The sequence below is a fragment of the Nerophis ophidion genome, linkage group LG09, assembly GCF_033978795.1.
Source record: "Nerophis ophidion isolate RoL-2023_Sa linkage group LG09, RoL_Noph_v1.0, whole genome shotgun sequence".
Classification (NCBI taxonomy): Eukaryota; Metazoa; Chordata; class Actinopteri; order Syngnathiformes; family Syngnathidae; genus Nerophis; species Nerophis ophidion.
The window spans coordinates 64,680,346-64,703,210 of NC_084619.1; the positions used below are offsets into that span (position 1 = coordinate 64,680,346).

General features: G+C 41.0%; 1 protein-coding gene across 5 annotated transcripts in view; it reads right to left on the reverse strand.

The window, feature by feature from the left end:
* ebf3b (EBF transcription factor 3b) overlaps nt 1-22,865 on the reverse strand; it is a 275,369-nt gene that overhangs the window by 42,031 nt on the left and 210,473 nt on the right. For all 5 annotated transcript variants that reach the window (XM_061911568.1, XM_061911565.1, XM_061911567.1 and 2 more), the window contains exon 11: nt 670-758. In XM_061911568.1, coding sequence (XP_061767552.1) covers nt 670-758 — 89 coding nt within the window. The remainder of the gene's footprint in view (nt 1-669; nt 759-22,865) is intronic.

Consider the following 22,865-nt stretch of genomic DNA (forward strand, 5'->3'; position numbering starts at 1 on the left):
TGAATAAATGTTGTGAAAAAGTATGTTGTTTCAACGTTGTATTTGTATTATAGAATATCGGTTGGGAAATGACCAAATTTCAATTGTCAAATCAAAAGCATTTTGTTTCAACGTTGTGTTTGTGTTGTAGAATATTGGTTGAAAAATGACTAAAATTTAATAATCGAATCAACGTCACAACCTGACATTGATTCAATGTCATCAAAAAGTATGTTGTTTCAACGGTGTATTTGTGTTGTCGAATATTGGTTGAAAAATAACCACATTTCAAAGGTCAAAGTAACGTCAAAAAGCATGTTGTTTTAACGTTGCATTTGTGTTAGGAAATGACCACACATCAATGTCAAATCAACGTCAGAACCCAACATTGATTAAACGTCGTCAAAAAGCATGTTGTTTCAACGTTGTGTTTGTGTTGCTCAACGTCAGGCCCTAATTCAACAAGGTCTCAACGTTGTTTCAATGACTCGTACCAGCTGGGTCACACCGTATCGCAGATTTTAGATTGCAAGCCAATATCATCCCATACTTTGTTTTGCTGAAACCAGACCCACATTGGATGGGGGAAAAAAAAAGGGGGGGTGTAAAAAAAACAACATGCACGGAATGCTCCAAGCCCCGCCCCTCTTCTGAGAGCGGCCCCACGCGAACACAAGCCAGGCCACTGACCTTTGGTAACCTCTCAGGGTCGCCGGGGTGCCTGGGGATGACCTTCTGCAGCCTCTGGAAGCCGTAGTCGATGGTGGGCTCGTTCAGGGCTGCGGGGAAGAAGGGAGAGACCTGGTCAGAGGACGTGGCGAAGATGAGAGATCGGCGCCGGACGGCGAGGCTGGTGTTATTCCATTAACAGCCATGATGACCCCTCCCCCTTCCCCCTTCCCACTTCTTATCTGCGAATATTGACTCCCGCTAAACTCCACGCCGCTCTTCTTTTAATCTAACACGGCTTTAATAATCTGCGAAAGGCTGTCCACACATTGATCTAGCGGCGTAAGCCGCTGTCACCTCGCACTACGCACCGCCGCCGAGCGCCCCGTGAAATACGGCGGCGGATCCCGCCGAGCCATTAATCTCCCCCCCTCCCCTCAAATAGTAATCTGGAGCGCGAGGCATATTGGGCGATGAATCAGGGGGGCGCAAAGTAAATGAATCATAACCGGGACTTTGGTGAGCGCGGCGGCCGCTTTGTGTCTGACAGTCCTAATGGGTAATTGAAGGCTTCCTCGCCGCGCCGGCGGACTCCCAAACAATGATGTGTACACTGGTAGGAGGCGGGGCTTAATAGAGGACATCACTTCTCAATGTAGATATCATTTCCAGCAGGGTAACATAAATCAATGCTTTGTATGGAGACTAATAAGAAGGGGCGGCCTCTGTTCATTGTTCAGCCTGTAATTTGCCCATCGCTCATTACTCGGCGAGCGGCTTTCCCGCGTTAACGCCGCGTCGCTCGCCGGGACCCGCTCGGCGCCGGAGAAAAAAGGGACGCGAAGAAGCGATAATTGCCAGCTCGGCCGCAATCAAACGCGGCAATCGCGCGCTCGAGCGTGGGCCACGCAGGGCGCTGATCGATAGTGAGGACCCGCAGGGTTCAAAACTGGCAGTTAATTCCCTAAAACACTTCAGTGCTCCTGTCTAGGAACTTGGACTTAGACCCGCTCGACATCCATTGCTTTCAGTTCCCCTAAAGGGGGGGGGGGGGTTGCCCACATATGCGGTCCTCTCCAAGGTTTCTCATAGTCATCATTGTCACCGACGTCCCACTGGGTGTGAGTTTTCCTTGCCCTTATGTGGGCTCTATGTGGTTTGTGGAGCCCTTTAAGACACTAGTGATTTAGGGCTATATAAATAATCATTGATTGATTGATTGATTGACTATTGCAAGCTAGGGTACCAGTATCGTACTGTGATACTAATAAATTATATTCGGTACTATACCGCCTCTAAAAAAAAAAATACCCCACCACCAAGGCTCCGCATCGTCATCACGTCAAGACATTGCTGGTTTTGGGAGCGGTGGAGCATGTTCGGCAGTGCACACAAACGGAGTACTTACGAGCAGACACAGTGTGATTAAACGTTGTCAAACAACGAATGTTGTTGTTTCGTTGTATTTGTGTTGTAGAATATTGGTTGAAAAATGACCAAATTTCAATGGTCAAATCAACGTCACAACCCAACATTGATTAAATGTTGTGAAAAAGTATGTTGTTTCAACGTTGTATTTGTGTTGTAAAATATGGGTTGGGAAATGACCAAATTTCAATGGTCAAATCAACGCCACAAGTGGACATTGATTAAACGTAGAATATTAGTCAAAAAATGAACAAAATTCAATAATCAAATCAATGTCACAACCCAAATCCTAAAACACTTCAGTGCTCCTGTCAAGGAACTTGGACTTAGACCCGCTGGACATCCATTGCTCAGTTTAGTTCCCCTAGAGGGGGGGGTTGCCCACATATGCGGTCCTCTCCAAGGTTTCTCATAGTCATCATTGTCACCGACGTCCCACTGGGTGTGAGTTTTCCTTGCCCTTTTGATGGCTCTATGTGGTTTGTGCAGCCCTTTGAGACACTAGGGATTTAGGGCTATACAAATAACCATTGATTGATTGATTGGCTATTGCAAGCTAGGGTACCAGTATAGTACTGTGATACTAATGAATTATATCCGGTACTATACCACCTCTAAAAAAAAAATACCCTACCACCAAGGCTCCGCATCGTCGTCACGTCAAGACAATGCTGGTTTTAGGAGCGGTGGAGCATGTTCGGCAGTGCACACACACAGAGTACTTCAGGCAGACACAGTGTGTAGGCAGAAAAGGGACAACGGACGCATTTTGGTGTCAGGGGTCACCAACGCGGTGCCCGCGGGCACCAGGTCGCCCGTAAGGACCAGATGAGTCGCCCGCTGGCCTGTTCTAAAAATAGCTCAAATAGCAGCACTTACCAGTGAGCTGCCTCTGGTTTTTAAATTGTATTTATTTACTAGCAAGCTGGTCTCGCTTTTGCTGGGCATTTTTAATTCTAAGAGAGACAAAACTCAAATAGAATTTGAAAATCCAAGAAAATATTTTAAAGACTTGGTCTTCACTTGTTTAAATAAATTTGTTTATTTTTTTTACTTTGCTTCTTATAACTTTCAGAAAGACAATTTTGGAGAAAAAATACGACCTTAAAAATGATTTTAGGATTTTTAAACACATATAACTTTTTACCTTTTAAATTTCTTCCTCTTCTTTCCTGACAATTTAAATCAATGTTCAAGTACATTTATTTTTTTTATTGTAAAGAATAATAAATAAATTTTAATTTAATTCTTCATTTTAGCTTCTGTTTTTTCGACGAAGAATATTTGTGAAATATTTCTTCAAACTTATTATGATTAAAATTTAAAAAAAATATTCTGGCAAATCTAGAAAATCTTTAGAATCAAATTTAAATCTTATTTCAAAGTCTTTTGAATTTATTTTAACATTTTTGTTCTGGACAATCTAGAAGAAATAATGATTTGTCTTTGTTAGAAATATAGCTTGGTCCAATTTGTTATATATTCTAACAAAATGAAGATTGGATCTTAACCTATTTAAAATTTGTCATCAAAATTCTAAAATTAATCTTAATCAGGAAAAATTACTAATGATGTTCCATTAATTCATTTTAAAAAAATTTCAAAATTATTGTAATTAGCTAGTTTTTCTCTTCTTTTTTTCGGTTGAATTTTGAATTTTAAAGAGTCGAAATTGAAGGTAAACTATGTTTCAAAATTAAATTTTCATTTTTTTCCTGTTTTCTCCTCTTCTAAACCGTTCAATTAAGTGTTTTTTTCATCATTTATTCTCTACAATTTTTTTTTTTTATATATATATACATACCGGTATATAGATTTATATATTAAAGGTAAATTGAGCAAATTGGCTATTTCTGGCAATTTTTTAAGTGTGTATCAAACTGGTAGCCCTTCGCATTAATCAGTACCCAAGAAGTAGCTCTTGGTTTCAAAAAGGTTGGTGACCCCTGGGTTATAGTATAGTACCGCGATACTAATGAATTACATTCGGTACTATACCGCCTCTAAAAAAAATACCCCACCACCCTGGCCCTGCATCGTCGTTACGTCAAGACATTGCGGGTTTTAGGAGAGGAGGAGCATGTTCGGCAGCGCACACACACAGAGTACATAGGAGCAGACACAGTGTGTGGACAGAAAAGGGACAACGGGCAAATTTTGGCATAAAAACTGACAATAAAGGTGAAGTTATAACACTGAAACACCCTCGGGAAGAGGTAGGAGTTAGTGTCCATCCGCAGTCGGCAGTGTTTTAAGTACTTCTAAATCTCTGTTCCTAGTCTACATGGCAACAAATAAAGTACAATTCTTACAAATAGCATTATCACTGGAGGATAAGGAATAGCTAAACACGCTTCACTACACACCGTAGGAGGATACAATAGCTCACCGGCGTCACAATGTAAACAAACGCCATGGGTGGATCTACACCTGAAATCCACTGTAATGATACCAAGTACAATAGCGTATCTGGTCGATACTACTCTGCTTACATCGATATATTTTGGTGTCACAACATGTTCTTTCTTTTTCTAAAACTATACATTATGTTAATAAACTCAGTAAATATGTTCCTGGACACACGAGGACTTTGATTATGACCAATGTATGATCCTGTAACTACTTGGTATCGGATCGATACCTAAATGTGTGGTATCATCCAAAACTAATGTAAAGTATCAAAGAAGAGAAGAATAAGGGATTATTACATTTTAACAGAAGTGTAGATAGAACATGTTAGAAGAGAATTGTATTGTATATTGTATATGTATTGTCCAATGTCCAGTTCGGACATCTGCAGTATTTCCTTCTCTTTAGTGCCTTGAACCAAAAGTACAAGTGCTGTTCCATTTACCAATCATCCATAACGTTCCTACTCGTATGGATTCTTCATTGATCTTCTCCAAGCAAGTTTTACAATACAACTAAAACAATTCATACCAACTAAACAGTCACATATTTAAGCACTGTTTGTCGGTTTTACAATATAACTAAAACAAGTTATACCAACTAAACCATCACATATTCAAGCACTGTTTGTAGGTTTTACAATATAACAAAAAAATTGTCATACCAACTAAACCGTCACGTTTAAGCAATGTTTTTAGTTTTACAATATAACTAAAACAATTCATACCAATTAAACCATCACATATTGAAGCCATGTTTGTAGGTTTTACAATATATCTAAAACAATTCATACTAACTAAACCCTCACATGTTTAAGCAATGTTTGTAGTTTTAAAATACAACTAAAATAATTCATACCAACTAAGCCATCACATATTTAAGTACTGTTTGTAGGTTTTACAATACAACTAAAACAATTCATACCAACTAAACCATCACATATTGAAGCAGTGTTTGTAGGTTTTACAATACAACTAAAACAATTCATACCAACTAAACCATCACATATTCAAGCAGTGTTTGTAGGTTTTACAATACAACTAAAACAATTCATACTAACTAAACCCTCACATGTTTAAGCGATGTTTGTAGTTTTACAATACAACTAAAACAAGTCATATTAACTAAACCGTCACATGTTTAAGCAATGTATGTAGGTTTTACAATATAACTAAAACAATTCATACCAACTAAACAATCACATATTTAAGCAGTGTTGTAGGTTTTACAATACAACTAAAACAATTCATACCAGCTAAACCATCACACGTTTAAGCAATGTTTGTAAGTTTTACAATATAACTAAAACAATTAATTACAACTAAACATCACATGTTTATGCACTGTTTGTAGGTTTTACAATATAACTAAAATAAGTCATACTAACTAAACTGTCACGTGTCTAAGCACTGTTTGAATGTTTTACAATATAACTAAAACAAGTCATACCAACTAAACCGTCACATGCCTAAGCAATGTTTGAAGGTTTTACAATACAACTAAAACAATTTATGCTAACTGAACCGTCACGTTTTAAGCAATGTTTGTAGTTTTACAATACAACTAAAACAAGTCATATTAACTAAACCCTCACATGTTTAAGCAATGTATGTAGGTTTTACAATATAACTAATACAAGTCAAAGCAACTAAACCATCACATATTTAAGCACTGTTTGTAGGTTTTATAATACCACTAAAACAATTTATATTAACTGATCCATCACATATTTAAGCAGTGTTTGTAGGTTTTATAATACCACTAAAACAATTTATACTAACTGAACCATCACATATTTAAGCAGTGTTTGTAGGTTTTACAATACAACTAAAACAATTCATACCCGCTAAACCGTCACACGTTTAAGCAATGTTTGTAGGTTTTACAATACAACTAAAACAAGTCATACCAACTAAACCATCACATATTCAAGCACTGTTTGTAGGTTTTAAAATAAAACATGTCATATCAACTAAACCTCACATGTTTAAGCACTGTTTGAAGGTTTTACAATATAACTAAAACAATTACTATAACTAAACCATCACACGTTTAAGCACTGTTTGTAGGTTTTACAATACAACTAAAACAAGTCATACCAGCTAAACTGTCACATGTGTAAGCAATGTTTGTAGGTTTTACAATACAACTAAGACAATTTATACAAACTGAAACGTCACGTTTTAAGCAATGTTTGTAGTTTTACAATACAACTAAAACAAGTCATATTAACTAAACCGTCACATGTTTAAGCACTGTTTGAAGGTTTTACAATATAACTAAAACAATTAATATAGCTAAACCATCACACGTTTAAGCACTGTTTGTAGGTTTTACAATATAACTAAAACAAGTCATACTAACTAAACTGTCACATGTCTAAGCACTGTTTGAATGTTTTACAATATAACTAAAACAAGTCATACCAACTAAACCGTCACATGCCTAAGCAATGTTTGAAGGTTTTACAATACTACTAAAACAATTTATGCAAACTGAACCGTCACGTTTTAAGCAATGTTTGTAGTTTTACAGTACAACTAAAACAAGTCATATTAACTAAACCGTCACATGTTTAAGCAATGTATGTAGGTTTTACAATACAACTAAAACAATTCATACTAATTAAACCCTCACATGTTAAAGTAACCGCAAATGTAATCTGACAGGTCGTCATCATGAATCCCGCCCCCCCAAAGCCAAGAAAACGCCACAAGCCCCGCCCCTCAAAGTGGACCAACGCCGTCTCCTCCCAAATAAAGGACTGATCCGCCGTATTGATCGTACATGACGAGGCTGCGGCGAGGAATTTGCCCTCCTTTCCTTTGTTATTGTCCCGCCCCCCATTAAGTCCCCCCCCAACGCACCTGCCCGCCAATGTGCATACCCCCGCCAGGCCCCGCCATGTAAATTGTGTATGTGTAAAAAAAGCACTCCATAATCAGGCCATCCATCATCAGAGGCTGTCAGCGGGCGCTCTCAGGGCGATACATCACGCTCTCCTGTCCGCCGCCCGCGCCAGCCGCCGAGCATGCTGGGAACGCGGGGCGAGGAGAGGGACTCTGGGCGTGCCTTTGCCAGTGATAACCACGGCCCGTATCGCGGCGTGGAAGAGCCTCCTGCAGGAACGCGTTGAGCGCTTACACGTGTGCAATGAAAACACGGCTTTCCCGCGCCGGCGCTGACGAGGCGGCGCTCTCTCTCATCTATCACGGAGATGATCTTTGGAACAACGTAATGAAATTGGGGACACGGGCGGCCATCTGCTATTGATTTCATGCAAATGGCGGTGACAGCTGACGGAGACTCGCGCGGGCGCTAAACGGCGCTGTCAGTTGACGAGTTGACGGTTTTGTAGTCGCGGCATGTACGGCAGCGCAGACAATGTCAATAATCCTGTAAGAGCTGCTGATGATATATACTGAGCACTTATAGGCGGCGATGGGGAAGAAATGCCCAAAGATTTTCTTTCATCTCCCTCAACGATTTGGGCTTCTCTGCTTACTTTTCACGACCGCACACATTGACAGCTTCCTCCAGGAAGTCTGTTTCCCTTTTACACTTTAAACCACGTAAGCCTTTTCCACTCAGCTGAGAAGGCAACTGCGTTAAATATCCAAGTGGATTTCCCCACTTTTCCTTCCATTCTTAATTAATGGACTAATGAATTGAAAGACTGTTAGCAGCCACATTTTTTTCCCCCCACGCTTTGAATCCTGCGGCTACAAAACAGTGCGGGGGATTTATGGGTTCTTCTTTGCTTCATTTCTCAGTGGATCTAGTCTTAATAGCATTAAAAAATTCATTTTTTAATTTATGGTTAAAATGGCAAAATTAACTTAAAAATACAAATAATGGACAAACTTAGTTTTCCAGACTATTAACAGACACCTTTTTCCTACGCTTTGAATTCTGCGGCTACAAAACAGTGCGGCTAATTTATTTAATTTCTCGGTGGATAAAAGCGTTAATTTTAATAGCGTTAACATTTTTAAATTAGCATTGTTCGGCCTTGGTGGAGGTCTGTGCCGATTAATTTATGGATTCTTCTTTGCTTAATTTCTCGGTGGATCTAATCTTAATAGCGTTAACATTTTTTAATTATAAATAAAAAAAAGTCAGACCTTTTTTATTTTATTTTGTTTTTTATTTTATTTATTTACTTAAAAATACAAATATAATGGACTAACGTATGTTGCCGGACTGTTAGCAGACACTTTTTTTCCCCACGCTTGAATCCTGCGGCTACAAAACAGTGCGGCTAATTTATTTAATTTCTCGGTGGATAAAAGCGTTAATCTTAATAGCGTTAACATTTTTAAATTAGCGTTGTTCGGCCTTGGCGGAGGTCCGCGCCGATTAATTAACACCGCCGATTAATTGCGGGTAATTTATGGATTCTTCTTTGCTTAATTTCTCGGTGGATCTGATCTTAATAGCTTTAACATTTTTAAATTATAAATTTGAAAAGAAGTCAGTTTTTTATTTATGGTTAAAATGGCAAAATTAACTTAAAAATACAAATAATGGACAAACTTAGTTTTCCAGACTATTAGCAGCCACTTTTTTCCTACGCTTTGAATCCTGCGGCTACAAAACAGTGCGGCTAATTTATTTAATTTCTCGGTGGATAAAAGCGTTAATCTTAATAGCATTAACATTTTTAAATTAGCATTGTTCGGCCTTGGTGGAGGTCTGTGCCAGTTAATTAACGCCGCCGATTAATTGCGGGTAATTTAAAGATTCTTCTTTGCTTCATATCTCAGTGGATCTAGTCTTAATAGCATTAAAAAAGTTATTTTTTTAATTTATGGTTAAAATGGCAAAATTAACTTAAAAATATAAATAATGGACAAACTTAGTTTTCCAGACTATTAACAGCCACTTTTTTCCTACGCTTTGAATCCTGCGGCTACAAAACAGTGCGGCTAATTTATTTAATTTCTCGGTGGATAAAAGCGTTAATCTTAATAGCGTTATCATTTTTAAATTAGCATTGTTTGGCCTTGGCGGAGGTCCGCGCCGATTAATTAACACCGCCGATTAATTGCGGGTAATTTATGGATTCTTCTTTGCTTAATTTCTCGGTGGATCTAATCTTAATAGCGTTAACATTTTTGAATTATAAATAAAAAAGTCAGAACTTTTTCTTTTTCTTTTTCTTTTATTTTTTACTTAAAAACACAAATATAATGGAATATAAAGTATGTTGCCGGACTGTTAGCAGCCACTTTTTCTCCCTACGCTTTGAATCATGCGGCTACAAAACAGTGCGGGTAATTTATGCATTCTTCTTTGCTTAATTTTTCCGTAGATCTAGTCTTAATAGCTTTAATATTTAAAATTATAAATAAATAAAAAGTCTGGCCTTGGCTGAGGTCTGCGCCAATTAATTAACTATCACAGATTAATTGCAAATAATTTATGAATTTTTCTCTGCTTAATATCTCGGTGGATAAAGCATATTCATTTATAAATAAAAAATCTGCCCTTTTTTATGGTTAAAATGCCCCCCCAAAAAAACTTAAAAATACAAATATAATGGACTGACGTATTTTTCCTGAATGATAGCAGCCACTTTTTTCCCTACGTTTTGAATCCTGCGGCTACAAAATAGTGCGGGGATTTATGGGTTCTTCCTTGCTTCATTTCTCGGTGGATAAAAGCGCTAATCTTAATAGCGTTAACATTTTTAAATTGGCATTGTTTCGGCCTCGGCGGAGATAAAAAAATCTGCCCTTTTTTATGGTTAATATGGCAAAAAAAACTTAGAAATACAAATATAATGGACTGACGTTTTTTTCCAGACTGTTAGCAGCCACTTTTTTCCCTACGCTTTGAATCCTGCGGCTACAAAATAGTGCGGGGGATTTATGGGTTCTTCCTTACTTCATTTCTCGGTGGATAAAAGCGCTAATCTTAATAGTGTTAACATTTTTAAATTGGCATTGTTTCGGCCTCGGCGGAGATAAACAAAATCTGCCCTTTTTTATGGTTAAAATGGCAAAAAAAAATTAAAAATACAAATATAATGGACTGACGTTTTTTTCCAGACTGTTAGCAGACACTTTTTTCCCTACGCTTTGAATCCTACGGCTACAAAATAGTGCAGGTGATTTATGGGTTCTTCTTTGCTTCATTTCTCAGTGGATAAAAGCGCTAATCTTAATAGCTTTAAAATCTTTAAATTGGCATTGTTTCGGCCTCGGCGGAGATAATAGCGGACTGCCGATATTATCGGCTCGATAAATGCTTTAAAATCTAAAATCTGAAATTATCGGTTTCAAAAAGTAAAATGTATGACTTCTTAAAACGCCGCTGTACGCACGTAGGGAGAAGTACGGAGCGCCGATAAACCATAAAGGCACGGCCCAGTCACGTGACATGTGCGGCTTTTCACACACACAAGTGAATGCCAGGCACACTTGGTCAACAGCCATACAGGTCACGCTGAGGGTGGCCGTATAAACAACTTTAACACTGTTACAAATATGTGCCACACTAAACAAGAATGACAAACACATTTCGGCAGAACATCCACACCGTAACAAAAAATAAACACAACAGAAAATCCCCCTTGCAGCACTAACTCTTTTAGGACGCTACAATATACACCCCCCGCTAACCCCTACCCCCCCAGTTCAATTTCCTCATGCTCTCTCAGGTTGCCGATTGTCCGGCGTTGGCGCCGGATGATGTTAACGCTAATCTTAATAGCGTTAACATTTTTAAATTGGCATTGTTTCGGCCTCGGCGGAGATAATATCGGACTGCCGATATTATCGGCCCGATAAATGCTTTAAAATGTAAAATCGGAAATTATGGGTTTCAAAAAGTAAAATGTATGATTTTTTAAAACGCCGCTGTACGCACGTAGGGAGAAGTACAGAGCGCCGATAAACCATAAAGGCACGGCCCAGTCACGTGACATCTGCGTCTTTTCACACACACAAGTGAATCCCAAGCATACTTGGTCAACAGCCATACAGGTCACGCTGAGGGTGGCCGTATAAACGACTTTAACACTGTTACAAATATGTGCCACACCAAACAAGAATGACAAACACATTTCGGCAGAACATCCGCACCGTAACAAAAAATAAACCCCCTTGCAGCACTAACTCTTTCAGGACGCTACATTACACACCCCCCACCTCAATTTCCTCATGCTCTCTCAGGTTGCCGATTGTCCAGATTTCTAAGCCTGGCGTTGGCGCCGGATGACGAAATCAGCTTTGTTTTCATAACGTGGCCACACAAAAGGGGGTGGGGGCTAAGGGTGTGGATGCCCCCCCCCGTCTTTCTGCATGGAAACATGAAACCCTCCACAGACATCCCATAAATCCCAGCTTGGGTGGGGAGTCTAGCCAAAGAGGGGTGGGGGTGGAGGGGGGCGGGGAGCTATGATACGGGTGGTGGCGGTGTGTGTGTGTGTGTGTGTGTGTGTGGTGTTTTGCTGGCACGTTCCAGTCACGCCCGCTTCCCGGCCCGCGGCCAATCAATACCACTTTCCTGTTTTAGAGGTGGGGTAATTATGAGGTGGAGAGATTGCGTGACCTCTGACCCCTGCTGCATTACCGGCCTGATATTAAGATAAATTGCCTGATTTTGGGTAAACATATGCTGCAATTCAAGCTGTCAGCACCGCTTTGCTCAGGGATAATTTGTATCGATCCCCCCCGGCTTCTTCCCCATTTTGCTTACTGACCTCGCCGATAATTAGAGAGAAAAAAGAGACGCGGGGTCCGCGTTTGAATAGCCGATGAAGAGGGGACGCTACGGACTAATAGGATTCTCCTTTTTTCGGGGGCGACACGTTGAGATTTCGTCGTTGCGATTTTTAAAAGAAAAAGGCGGCGTTCCCAATGATGGCGCCTTTTAGGAATGCTGTTTTTCCTGACCGAGTGATCGAGTTTCAGAATTTGGGGAGATGGAATGTATGACTCGGTGCGCAGCTGCGACCGTATCGGTTCCAATTTTTTTTTTTTTTTTTTTGTTTTAAATCCCGCGCCCGGTGGCCGGGCTCCAGTGGAATTCCTCAGACCGGAATGCGCACTTCCCGCACTGCAAAAAGTCAGTGTTCAAAAACAAGGGGGGAAAAAAAAACACAAAAATTAGGGGTATTTTAGACGTAGACTTCCTTTTTATTGTCATTCCAATTCAAGAAACCGACACCTCCACGTCGCATACAATTGCTCCCGCACTACCAAAAGTCAGTGTCTAAAAACGAGGGGGGGAAACCCCCACAAAAATTAGGGGTGTTTTAGACGTAGACTTCCTTTTTATTGTCATTTGAATTCAAGAAACCGACACCTCCACGTCGCATCCAATTGGTCCCGCACTACCAAAAGTCAGTGTTGAAAAAACAAGGGGGGAAAAAACCCCACAAAAATTAGGGGTGTTTTAGACGTAGACTTCCTTTTTACTGTCATTTGAATTCCAGAAACCGACACCTCCACGTCGCATCCAATTGCTCCCGCACTGCCAAAAGTCAGTGTTCAAAAACAAGGGTGGGAAAAAACCCACAAAAATTAGGGGTGTTTTAGACGTAGACTTGTATTTTATTGTCATTCGAATTCAAGAAACCGACACCTCCACGTCGCATCCAATTGCTCCTGCACTGCAAAAAGTCAGTGTTCAAAAACAGGGGGGGGGAAAAACACAAAAAATAGGGGTATTTTAGACGACCAAAAGTCAGTGTTCAAAAACAAGGGGGGGAAAAAACCCACAAAAATTAATTGTGTTTTGGACGTAGACTTCCTTTTTATTGTCATTTGAATTCAAGAAACCGACACCTCCACGTCGCATCCAATTGGTCCCGCACTGCCAAAAGTCAGTGTTCAAAAACAAGGGGGGAAAAAAACACAAAAATTAGGGGTGTTTTAGACATAGACTTGTATTTTATTGTCATTCGAATTCAAGAAACCGACACCTCCACGTCGCATCCAATTGCTCCCGCACTGCCAAAAGTCAGTGTTCAAAAACAAGGGGGAAAAAAACCCAACACAAAAATTAGGGGTATTTTAGATGTAGACTTCCTTTTTATTGTCATTCCAGTTTAAGAAACCGACACCTTCATTTCGCATCGAATTGCTCCCGCACTACCACAAGTCAGTGTTCAAAAAAGAAAGGGGAAAAAACCCCACAAAAATTAGGGGTGTTTTAGACGTAGACTTCCTTTTTACTGTCATTTGAATTCCAGAAACCGACACCTCCACGTCGCATCCAATTGCTCCCGCACTGCCAAAAGTCAGTGTTCAAAAACAAGGGTGGGAAAAAACCCACAAAAATTAGGGGTGTTTTAGACGTAGACTTGTATTTTATTGTCATTCGAATTCAAGAAACCGACACCTCCACGTCGCATCCGATTGCTCCTGCACTGCAAAAAGTCAGTGTTCAAAAACAAGGGGGGAAAAAACCCCACAAAAATTAGGGGTGTTTTAGACGTAGACTTCCTTTTTACTGTCATTTGAATTCCAGAAACCGACACCTCCACGTCGCATCCAATTGCTCCCGCACTGCCAAAAGTCAGTGTTCAAAAACAAGGGTGGGAAAAAACCCACAAAAATTAGGGGTGTTTTAGACGTAGACTTGTATTTTATTGTCATTCGAATTCAAGAAACCGACACCTCCACGTCGCATCCAATTGCTCCCGCACTGCCAAAAGTCAGTGTTCAAAAACAAGGGTGGCAAAAAACCCACAAAAATTAGGGTGTTTTAGACGTAGACTTGTATTTTATTGTCATTCGAATTCAAGAAACCGACACCTCCACGTCGCATCCAATTGCTCCTGCACTGCAAAAAGTCAGTGTTCAAAAACAGGGGGGGGGGAAACACAAAAAATAGGGGTATTTTAGACGACCAAAAGTCAGTGTTCAAAAACAAGGGGGGGAAAAAACCCACAAAAATTAATTGTGTTTTGGACGTAGACTTCCTTTTTATTGTCATTTGAATTCAAGAAACCGACACCTCCACGTCGCATCCAATTGGTCCCGCACTGCCAAAAGTCAGTGTTTAAAAACAAGGGGGGGAAAAACCCCCACAAAAATTAGGGGTGTTTTAAATGTAGACTTCCTTTTTGTTGTCATTCGAATTCAAGAAACCGACACCTCCACGTCGCATCCAATCGCACACTTAGACATAATTTTATTGTTATTCGAATTTGAACTTTACAGTACAGATAACAACGGAATTTTGCCGCATTAGCTCGTGGTAGTGCAGCTTTCGGGAAAGCTGGCACAAGTGGCAAAAAAGTCAGAGGAAGTTGAGGAATGCTCGTCAGACACTTATTTCGAAAATCCCACAGGTGAGCGGGCTAATTGGGAACAGGTGGGAGACATGATTGGGTATAAAAGCAGCTTCCATGAAAAGCTCATTCGGCTGGGTAAAGTGTCTTGCCCAAGGACACAACGGTAGTAACTAGGATGGCGGAAGCGGGGATCGAACCTGGAACCCTCAAGTTGCTGGCACGGCCGCTCTACCAACTGAGCTATACCGCCCCAATAACTTACCGAGATTATTTAGGACTCAAAGACTTAAAACAAAAAAAAGCGTTTCTGGGTGTTGTTCATACATGGCTTTGGCTTTGCATGGTAAAGCTCATTAATTAAAAATTTAAGTACCAATGATCGTCACACACAGACTAGGTGTGGCGAAATTATTTTCTGTAAATACCTTCCATTACCACTATTAGGATACAGGTGTCAAACTCAAGGCCCGCGTTTCTGGGTGTTGTTGATACATGGCTTTGGCTTTGCATAGTAAAGCTCTTTAGTTAAAAATTAAAGTACCAATGATTGTCACACACACACACACTAGGTGTGGCAAAATTATTCACAGTAAATACCTTCCATTACTACTATTAGGACACAGGTGTCAAACTCAAGGCTCGCGCTTCTGGGTGTTGTTGATACATGGCTTTGGCTTTGCATAGTAGAGCTCTTCAGTTAAATATTAAAGAACCAATGATTGTCACACACACACTACGTGTGACGAAATTATTTTCCTTAAATACCTTCCATTACTACTATTAGGACACAGGTGTCAAACTCAAGGCCTGCGTTTCCGGGTGTTGTTGACACACAAAAAACAAAATCTGAGGAGAAATGTCTTATCAGACAGAAAATAAGCAACTTTCACTGTTATTTGAGATATTTAATCGTACTTAGATTTCAGTGTGTGCAGTGCAGTCTTGCCGGCGCACTAGAAGTGGTAGTTGGCTGTCACTCTCCAGGAGAGGGGTAAGGTAAAGTTAAAGTACCAATGATTGTCACACACACACTAGGTGTGGCGAAATTATTCTCCGTAAATACCTTACATTACTACTATTAGGACACAGGTGTCCAACTCAAGGCCCGTGTTTCCGGGTGTTGTTGACACAAAAAAACATAAAATCTGAGAAGAAGTAACTTATCAGACAGAAAATAAGCAACTCTCACCCTTATTTGAGATATTTAATTGCACTTAGATTTCAGTGTGTGCAGTGCGGTCTTGCTGGCGCACTAAAAGTGGTAGTTGGCTGTCACTCTCCAGGAAAGGGGTAAGTTAAAGTTAAAGTACCAATGATTGTCACACACACACTAAGTGTGGCGAAATTATTCTCTGTAAATACCTTACATTACTACTATTAGGACACAGGTGTCAAACTCAAGGCCCGCGTTTCTGGGTGTTGTTGATACATAGCATTGCATAGTACAGCTCTTTAGTTAAAAGTTAAAGTACCAATGATTGTCACACACACACTACTTGTGGTGAAATTATTCTCCGTAAATACCTTCCATTGCTACGATTAGGACACATGTGTCAAACTCAAGGCCCGCGTTTCCGGGTGTTGTTGACACAAAAAACATAAAATCTGAGAAGAAGTGTCTTATCAGACAGAAAATACCCTTATTTGAGATATTTAACCGTACTTAGATTTCAGTTTGTGCACTGCGGTCTTGCTGGCATACTAAAAGTGGTATTTGGCTGTCACTCTCCAGGAAAGGGTAAGCGTGGGCGCCGCGCGCACTCCCGTCCGTACGGAGGCGGCTTCGGCACATGCTGGGGCTGACATATAAACATAGGGAAATGTTTGAGCGGAGCAGTAAATTTCAGGGAAATGGTTCCTTGTTAAGTCTACAAGGCCGAATGGAAGCTCGCGCCGAATCCGAGCATTCCTTGCCAGCCATTACAGCTTATTACGATAACTCTATCTTTCCAGGAGATAAAAACCTAGCCTTGTTGCCATTTGCCAGCTATTACTTTCGCTAATTATACTTAACTGCTTCGAGCTTATCTCCACTCCTCCTACACCATTGAGCACTTACTTTTTTTTTCTTCCTTCCCCCTTAACACAAATTAGAGGTGGAGTGGGAGTTGGAATAAGGGGGGTTGGGGGATGCTGGGGGGGGGGGGGCAAATAAACAGCGCAGGCAGAAGTTCATTCAAGTGTTATTGCGTTTGTGACTTGTCAAAAAAGTACCGGCTGTAGCCCGCCGGCATCCAGTCGATATCTGGTGGCGCTCGGACTTCCAGGGAAGGAGAGAAGAGTCGGACGTCTGGTTTTGGAATTGTGTTATCATGGTGTTATTGTGGATTATTTTGTTGGAATTATTAATAAAAAAACAAAACAAATTAAAGTAGCAATGATTGTCCCACACACACACACGATGTGTGGCGAAATTATTCACTGTAAATACCTTCCATTACTACTAATAGGACACAAGTGTCAAACTCAAGACCCGCGTTTTTGGGTGTTGTTGATACATGGCTTTGCATAATAGAGATCTTTTGTTAAAATTTAAAGTACCAATGATTGTCACACACACTCGAGGTGTGGCAAAATATTTTACTTTAAATACCTTACATTACTACCATCGGTACACAGGTGTCAAACTCAAGACCCGCGTTTCTGGGTGTTGTTGATACATGGCTTTGCATAATAGAGCTCTTTAGTTAAAGTACTAATAATTGTCACACACACACTAGGTGTGGCAAAATTAATCTCTGTAAATACCTTCCATTGCTACTATTAGGATACAGGTGTCAAACTCAAGGCCCGCGTTTCTGGGTGTTGTTGATACGTGGCTTTGGCTTTGCATAGTAGAGCTCTTTAGTTAAAAGTTAAAGTACTAGTAATTGTCACACGCACACGAGGTGTGGCGAACTTATTCTCTGTGAATACCTTCCATTACTACTATCAGGACGCAGGTCTCAAACTCAAGGCCCGCGTTTCTGGGTGTTGTTGATACATGGCTTTGCATAATAAATCTCTTTAGTTAAAAGTTAAGTACTAATAATTGTCACACACACAGGAGGTATGGCTAAATCGTTCACTGTAAATACCTTCCATTATTACCATTAGGACACAGGTGTCAAATTCAAAGCCCACGTTTCTGGGTGTTGTTGATACATGGCTTTGCATAATAGAGCTCTTTAGTTAAAACTTAAAGTTCCAATGATTGTCACACACACGCTAGGTGTTGCAAAATTATTACCAGTAAATACCTTCCATTACTACTATTAGGACACAGGTGTGAAACTCGAGGCCCGCGTTTCCGGGTGTTGTTGATATATGGCTTTGGCTTTGCATAGTAGAGCTCTTTAGTTACAAGTTAAAGTACCAATGATTGTCACACACACACTAGGTGTGGCGAATTGTGGTTAACACTCAGACTTGAATCCGTAACGCAGATGAAAACAGCCTTCTTCCTTCACCGCAAACCTCATCTGCTTTGACACTCACCCCACCATGGCCATCCACCCAGCCAGTTATCATCCAGTGATTCCACCTCCTGCAGCCATCCAGAGCAACAGGAAATTAAAATTTCAAAGATCCGCAGTTAAGATGAATCAATGGGGACGGATCGATGTTCATTGAAATTTCATGAACTTTGAGCCGATACAGATGAGAATAGCCCGGCAGTTACAGTGCGCCTGCAACAGATAAAATGTAATTAAGACGCTTAAAAGGTACGGAATTGCACATCCATAATTTCATATCTCTGGTGTTATTAGAACGGGGCCGAAGACACCTGTTCAATCCTCTTAAAGGACGTGTGTGCCACATCTCCGAGGGGGGACGGCGGGCGGGAAATCAAATGGCTTCCCTTCACAGCTGATTGCGAGCGCAAATTAATATTGTAAAATGAAGATCAATACATGGACGGGGGCCGCGGGTCGATGGCGGCTAAATTACGACTGCGTTCTCCCCCCCTCATTCAAGATGAGTTGTGTTTTCCTCCCAAAGTCAATACCGCGCTGCCGCCCTCATTCATTTCTCAATAAACTTGCCGATGAATTTCAATCAAAACGCGGGCGGGGGGCGATGGGGTTTGGGGGGCTTGTGTCAGAGCAGACCTGGACAAATTAAAGCTCGGGGGCCACATGCGGCCCGTTAAGCTTTTCAATCTGGCCCGCCGGACATTCCCAAATTATTTTTTTAAGCATAAAATAAAATACAACAACCAATGTAGAAACAGACATTATTACAATGGAGTTCAGGGTGCGCAGCGTGCTGTCAATCAATTGCAAGCGCTGCACGGAACCAACTAAAAAGATGAGGGTCATGTTGACGTAAGTCTAAGCATATTGTTGTTTCGTTATTTTATCTGTTTAGTGGATAACTCTTGCACAAATCTTCTTGGAAAAACACTTCAAGTTAGTTGAAAAGCCGAAGGAAAAACTTGATGCAGTTTCAAGAACACTAAAACAACAAAGGAGTTAAACTTTAAGCACTTCCTGTTGGCAGACGTGTTTGGAAAGAGTAAGTGTTTGGGTGGGGGTAGGTGGGAGGGGGGAGGGGGGGTTGTGTTAGAGCAGACCTGGGCAAATGAAGACATTCCCAAATCCTTTTTTATTATGTTTTCCAATGACGGAAAGTCTTCAACTAGACAACGAATTTCAATGGTTTTGCATGATATACTAGTTACTATGGTCATCTAATTAGTTACTATGGTCATCTAATTACAAACCCCGTTTCCATATGAGTTGGGAAATTGCGTTAGATGTAAATATAAACGGAATACTATAATTTGCAAATCATTTTCAACCCATATTCAGTTGAATGCACTACAAACACAACATATTTTATGTTGAAACTCATAAACAATTTTTTTTTTTTGCAAATAATAATTACCTTAGAATTTCATGGCTGCAATACGTGCCAAAGTAGTTGGGAAAGGGCATGTTCACCACTGTGTTACATCACCTTTTCTTTTAACAACACTCAATAAATGTTTGGGAACTGAGGAAACTAATTGTTGAAGCTTTGAAAGTGGATTTTTTTCCCATTCTTGTTTCATGTAGAGCTTCAGTCGTTCAACAGTCCGGGGTCTCCGCTGTCGTATTTTACGCTTCATAATGCGCCACACATTTTCCATGGGAGACAGGTCTGGACTGCAGGCGGGCCAGGAAAGTACCCGCACTCTTTTTTTACAAAGCCACACTTTTATAACACGTGCTGAATGTGGCTTGGCATTGTCTTGCTGAAAAAAGCAGGGGCGTCCATGAAAAAGACGGCGCTTAGATGGCAGCATATGTTGTTCCAAAACCTGTATGTACCTTTCAGCATTAATGGTGCCTTCACAGATGTGTAAGTTACCCATGCCTTGGGCACTAATGCACCCCCATACCATCACAGATGCTGGCTTTTCAACTTTGCATCGACAACAGTCTGGATGGTTCGCTTCCCCTTTGGTCCGGATGACACGATGTCGAATATTTCCAAAAACAATTTGAAATGTGGACTCGTCAGACTACAGAACACTTTTCCACTATGCATCAGTCCATCTTAGATGATCTCGGGCCCAGAGAAGCCGGCGGCGTTTCTGGATGTTGTTGATAAATGGCTTTAGCTTTGCATAGTAGAGCTTCAACTTGCACTTACAGATGTAGCGACAAACTGTATTTAGTGACAGTGGTTTTCTGAAGTGTTCCCGAGCCCATGTGGTGATATCTTTAGAGATTGATGTCGGTTTTTGATACAGTGCCGTCCGAGGGATGTAAGGTCACGGTCACAATGTTGGTTTCCGGCCATGCCGCTTACGTGGAGTGATTTCTCCAGATTCTCTGAACCTTTTCATGATATTATGGAGCGTAGATGTTGAGATCCCTAAATTTCTCGCAATTGCACTTTGAAAAACGTTGTTCTTAAACTGTTTGACTATTAGCTCACGCAGTTGTGGACAAAGGGGTGTACCTCGCCCCATCCTTTCTTGTGAAAGACTGAGCATTTTTTGGGAAGCTGTTTTTATACCCAATCATGGCACCCACCTGTTCCTAATTAGCCTGCAAACCTGTGGGATGTTCCAAATAAGTGTTTGATGAGCCTTCCTCAACTTTATCAGTATTTATTGCCACCTTTCCCAACTTCTTTGTCACGTGTTGCTGGCATCAAATTCTACAGGTAATGATTATTTGCAAAAAAAAAAAAAAAATGTTTATCAGTTTGAACGCTATGTTGTCTTTGTAGCATATTCAACTGAATATGGGTTGAAAATGATTTGCAAATCATTGTATTCCGTTTATATTTACATCTAACACAATTTCCCAACTCATATGGAAACGGGGTTTGTAGATATAGCGGCCTCAAGGCAAATTATTTTTTTCTCTAAATGTGGCCCCCTGAGTCAAAATAATTGCCCAGGCGTGTGTCAGAGCCCGTCGGGTGTGGATTGCATCAAAAATGGGGCGAGAGGAGGAGAAAGGAGTGACGCCGTGACTCGGTGAGGACAATCCATTACCAAAACACACCTCTAACGACACCGGGGGCTCAAAAAGTGTGTCCAATTAAAAGGGGATCAATGACTGTGGGAGAAAACACACACCCCGCGCTTTCATCTTTTGCCTCTCTGAAAGATACCCACAATGCATTTCGCGTGCTTATTTCAATCAATTTCCCCGGCCGCCGCGTTTTTTTTTCTTTCTTTTCCCCCCGCCGCAGGTCACTGGCGGATAACACGGGGTGGAATAATGTCCGCCATGTGCCTACCTTGACAAGCCGGCTGACGGTGGGGGAGTGTCACGTCACGTCAGCCCTCTAATTGGACAGCGGGACCTTCCTCTGCGGGACCTTGTCGTGCTCCACGCGGGCTCTCCGGGCCTTCAAACGGCCGACCCGTCTCGCTTGGCAGTCGGAGTCCGCGCCGCTCCCGCCGAGCCGGCGCTAAATACCCCGCTTGTAATGAGACAGGCAGGTATGGCTATTGGATAACACGGCTTGACACATGCTACTAGGCGGCTGCCAACTGGTTACAACCTACTTGGCGGCGGCCGTGACTTTTTATTAATGCCTCCTCGCCGCTCTCGGCGCCCCACACTCACAACTTATATCACAATCATCTTGTGTACGCCACTCTGTTTAACCTTTTTTGTGTAAACATAACTTGGCCCTAAAGAAATATTAACTGAAATTTGCAAGAAGACGTTATTGGGGATAAGAAGAGTCTGGGGAAGTTATGTGATAAACAGGAGGGAAATGTTAGAATGATTATGTACATATTATCATCATTACTTTATGCTTAAAGGCCGTTACTATAAAGTATTGTCAATTTGTGCTGAAGTGGTATTTCTGTATTCGTGCAGAGCTAGCAATCCAGGATATTCCTGGCCTCTTTGTTATCATTGTTTTGTCCAGACTCGGCCTGCTGACTACCAAGGCCGACCATTGGGTAACGGGACCAGAAAAAGCAGAGACTGGGTGATGGCACCAGTACTCGTGCTGCTGATGGCCAAGGCCTAATACCACCGTGACGCAGACAGAGCAGATACACGGCGATATGACCTGTGTCACCTACTTTTTATTTATTCTATAATCATATATTGTGTCTAACTGGAGTTGTCGAGATTGCCCCCTTCCCTTAGCGACAGTGATGTAATAGGGACTTTCCTAATATATAGAGGAGGCACGCTGGCTTTTTTTAGAACGTAGTTTGGATCTGTAACTAGAGTACAGGCAAAACACGTGTCTCCTCATGAGCTCTATTGAACTCTGTTTCTGCATGATTCCTTGCTTCTTGTCTGATTAATAGATGTAATCAGTGTTTGAACCTGACAGCAAGGCACATTTTTTTTCTTTTTCCAGCAGAAAACGTAAAAAAACAACACTCCACCAGGTTGTCGTGCCTTATTTTGAGTTTGTTGATGTTTTCCTGGGCTTTAGTTCTTTTCTTGCGCTCTTATTTTGGTGGCCCTTTCTGTTTTGTTGGTGATTTCCTGTAGCACTTTCATGTCTTCCTTTGAGCGCTTTGTGTTATCAAGCAAGACTATTTAAGTTGTTGCTACCCTTCTTTGTGTGGACATTGTTGATTTTGATGCCATGTACGGATATACTTTGTGGACACCGTAAGTTTTTGCTGTCTTCCAGCATTTCTGTTTCTGTTTACTTTGTAGCCAGTTCA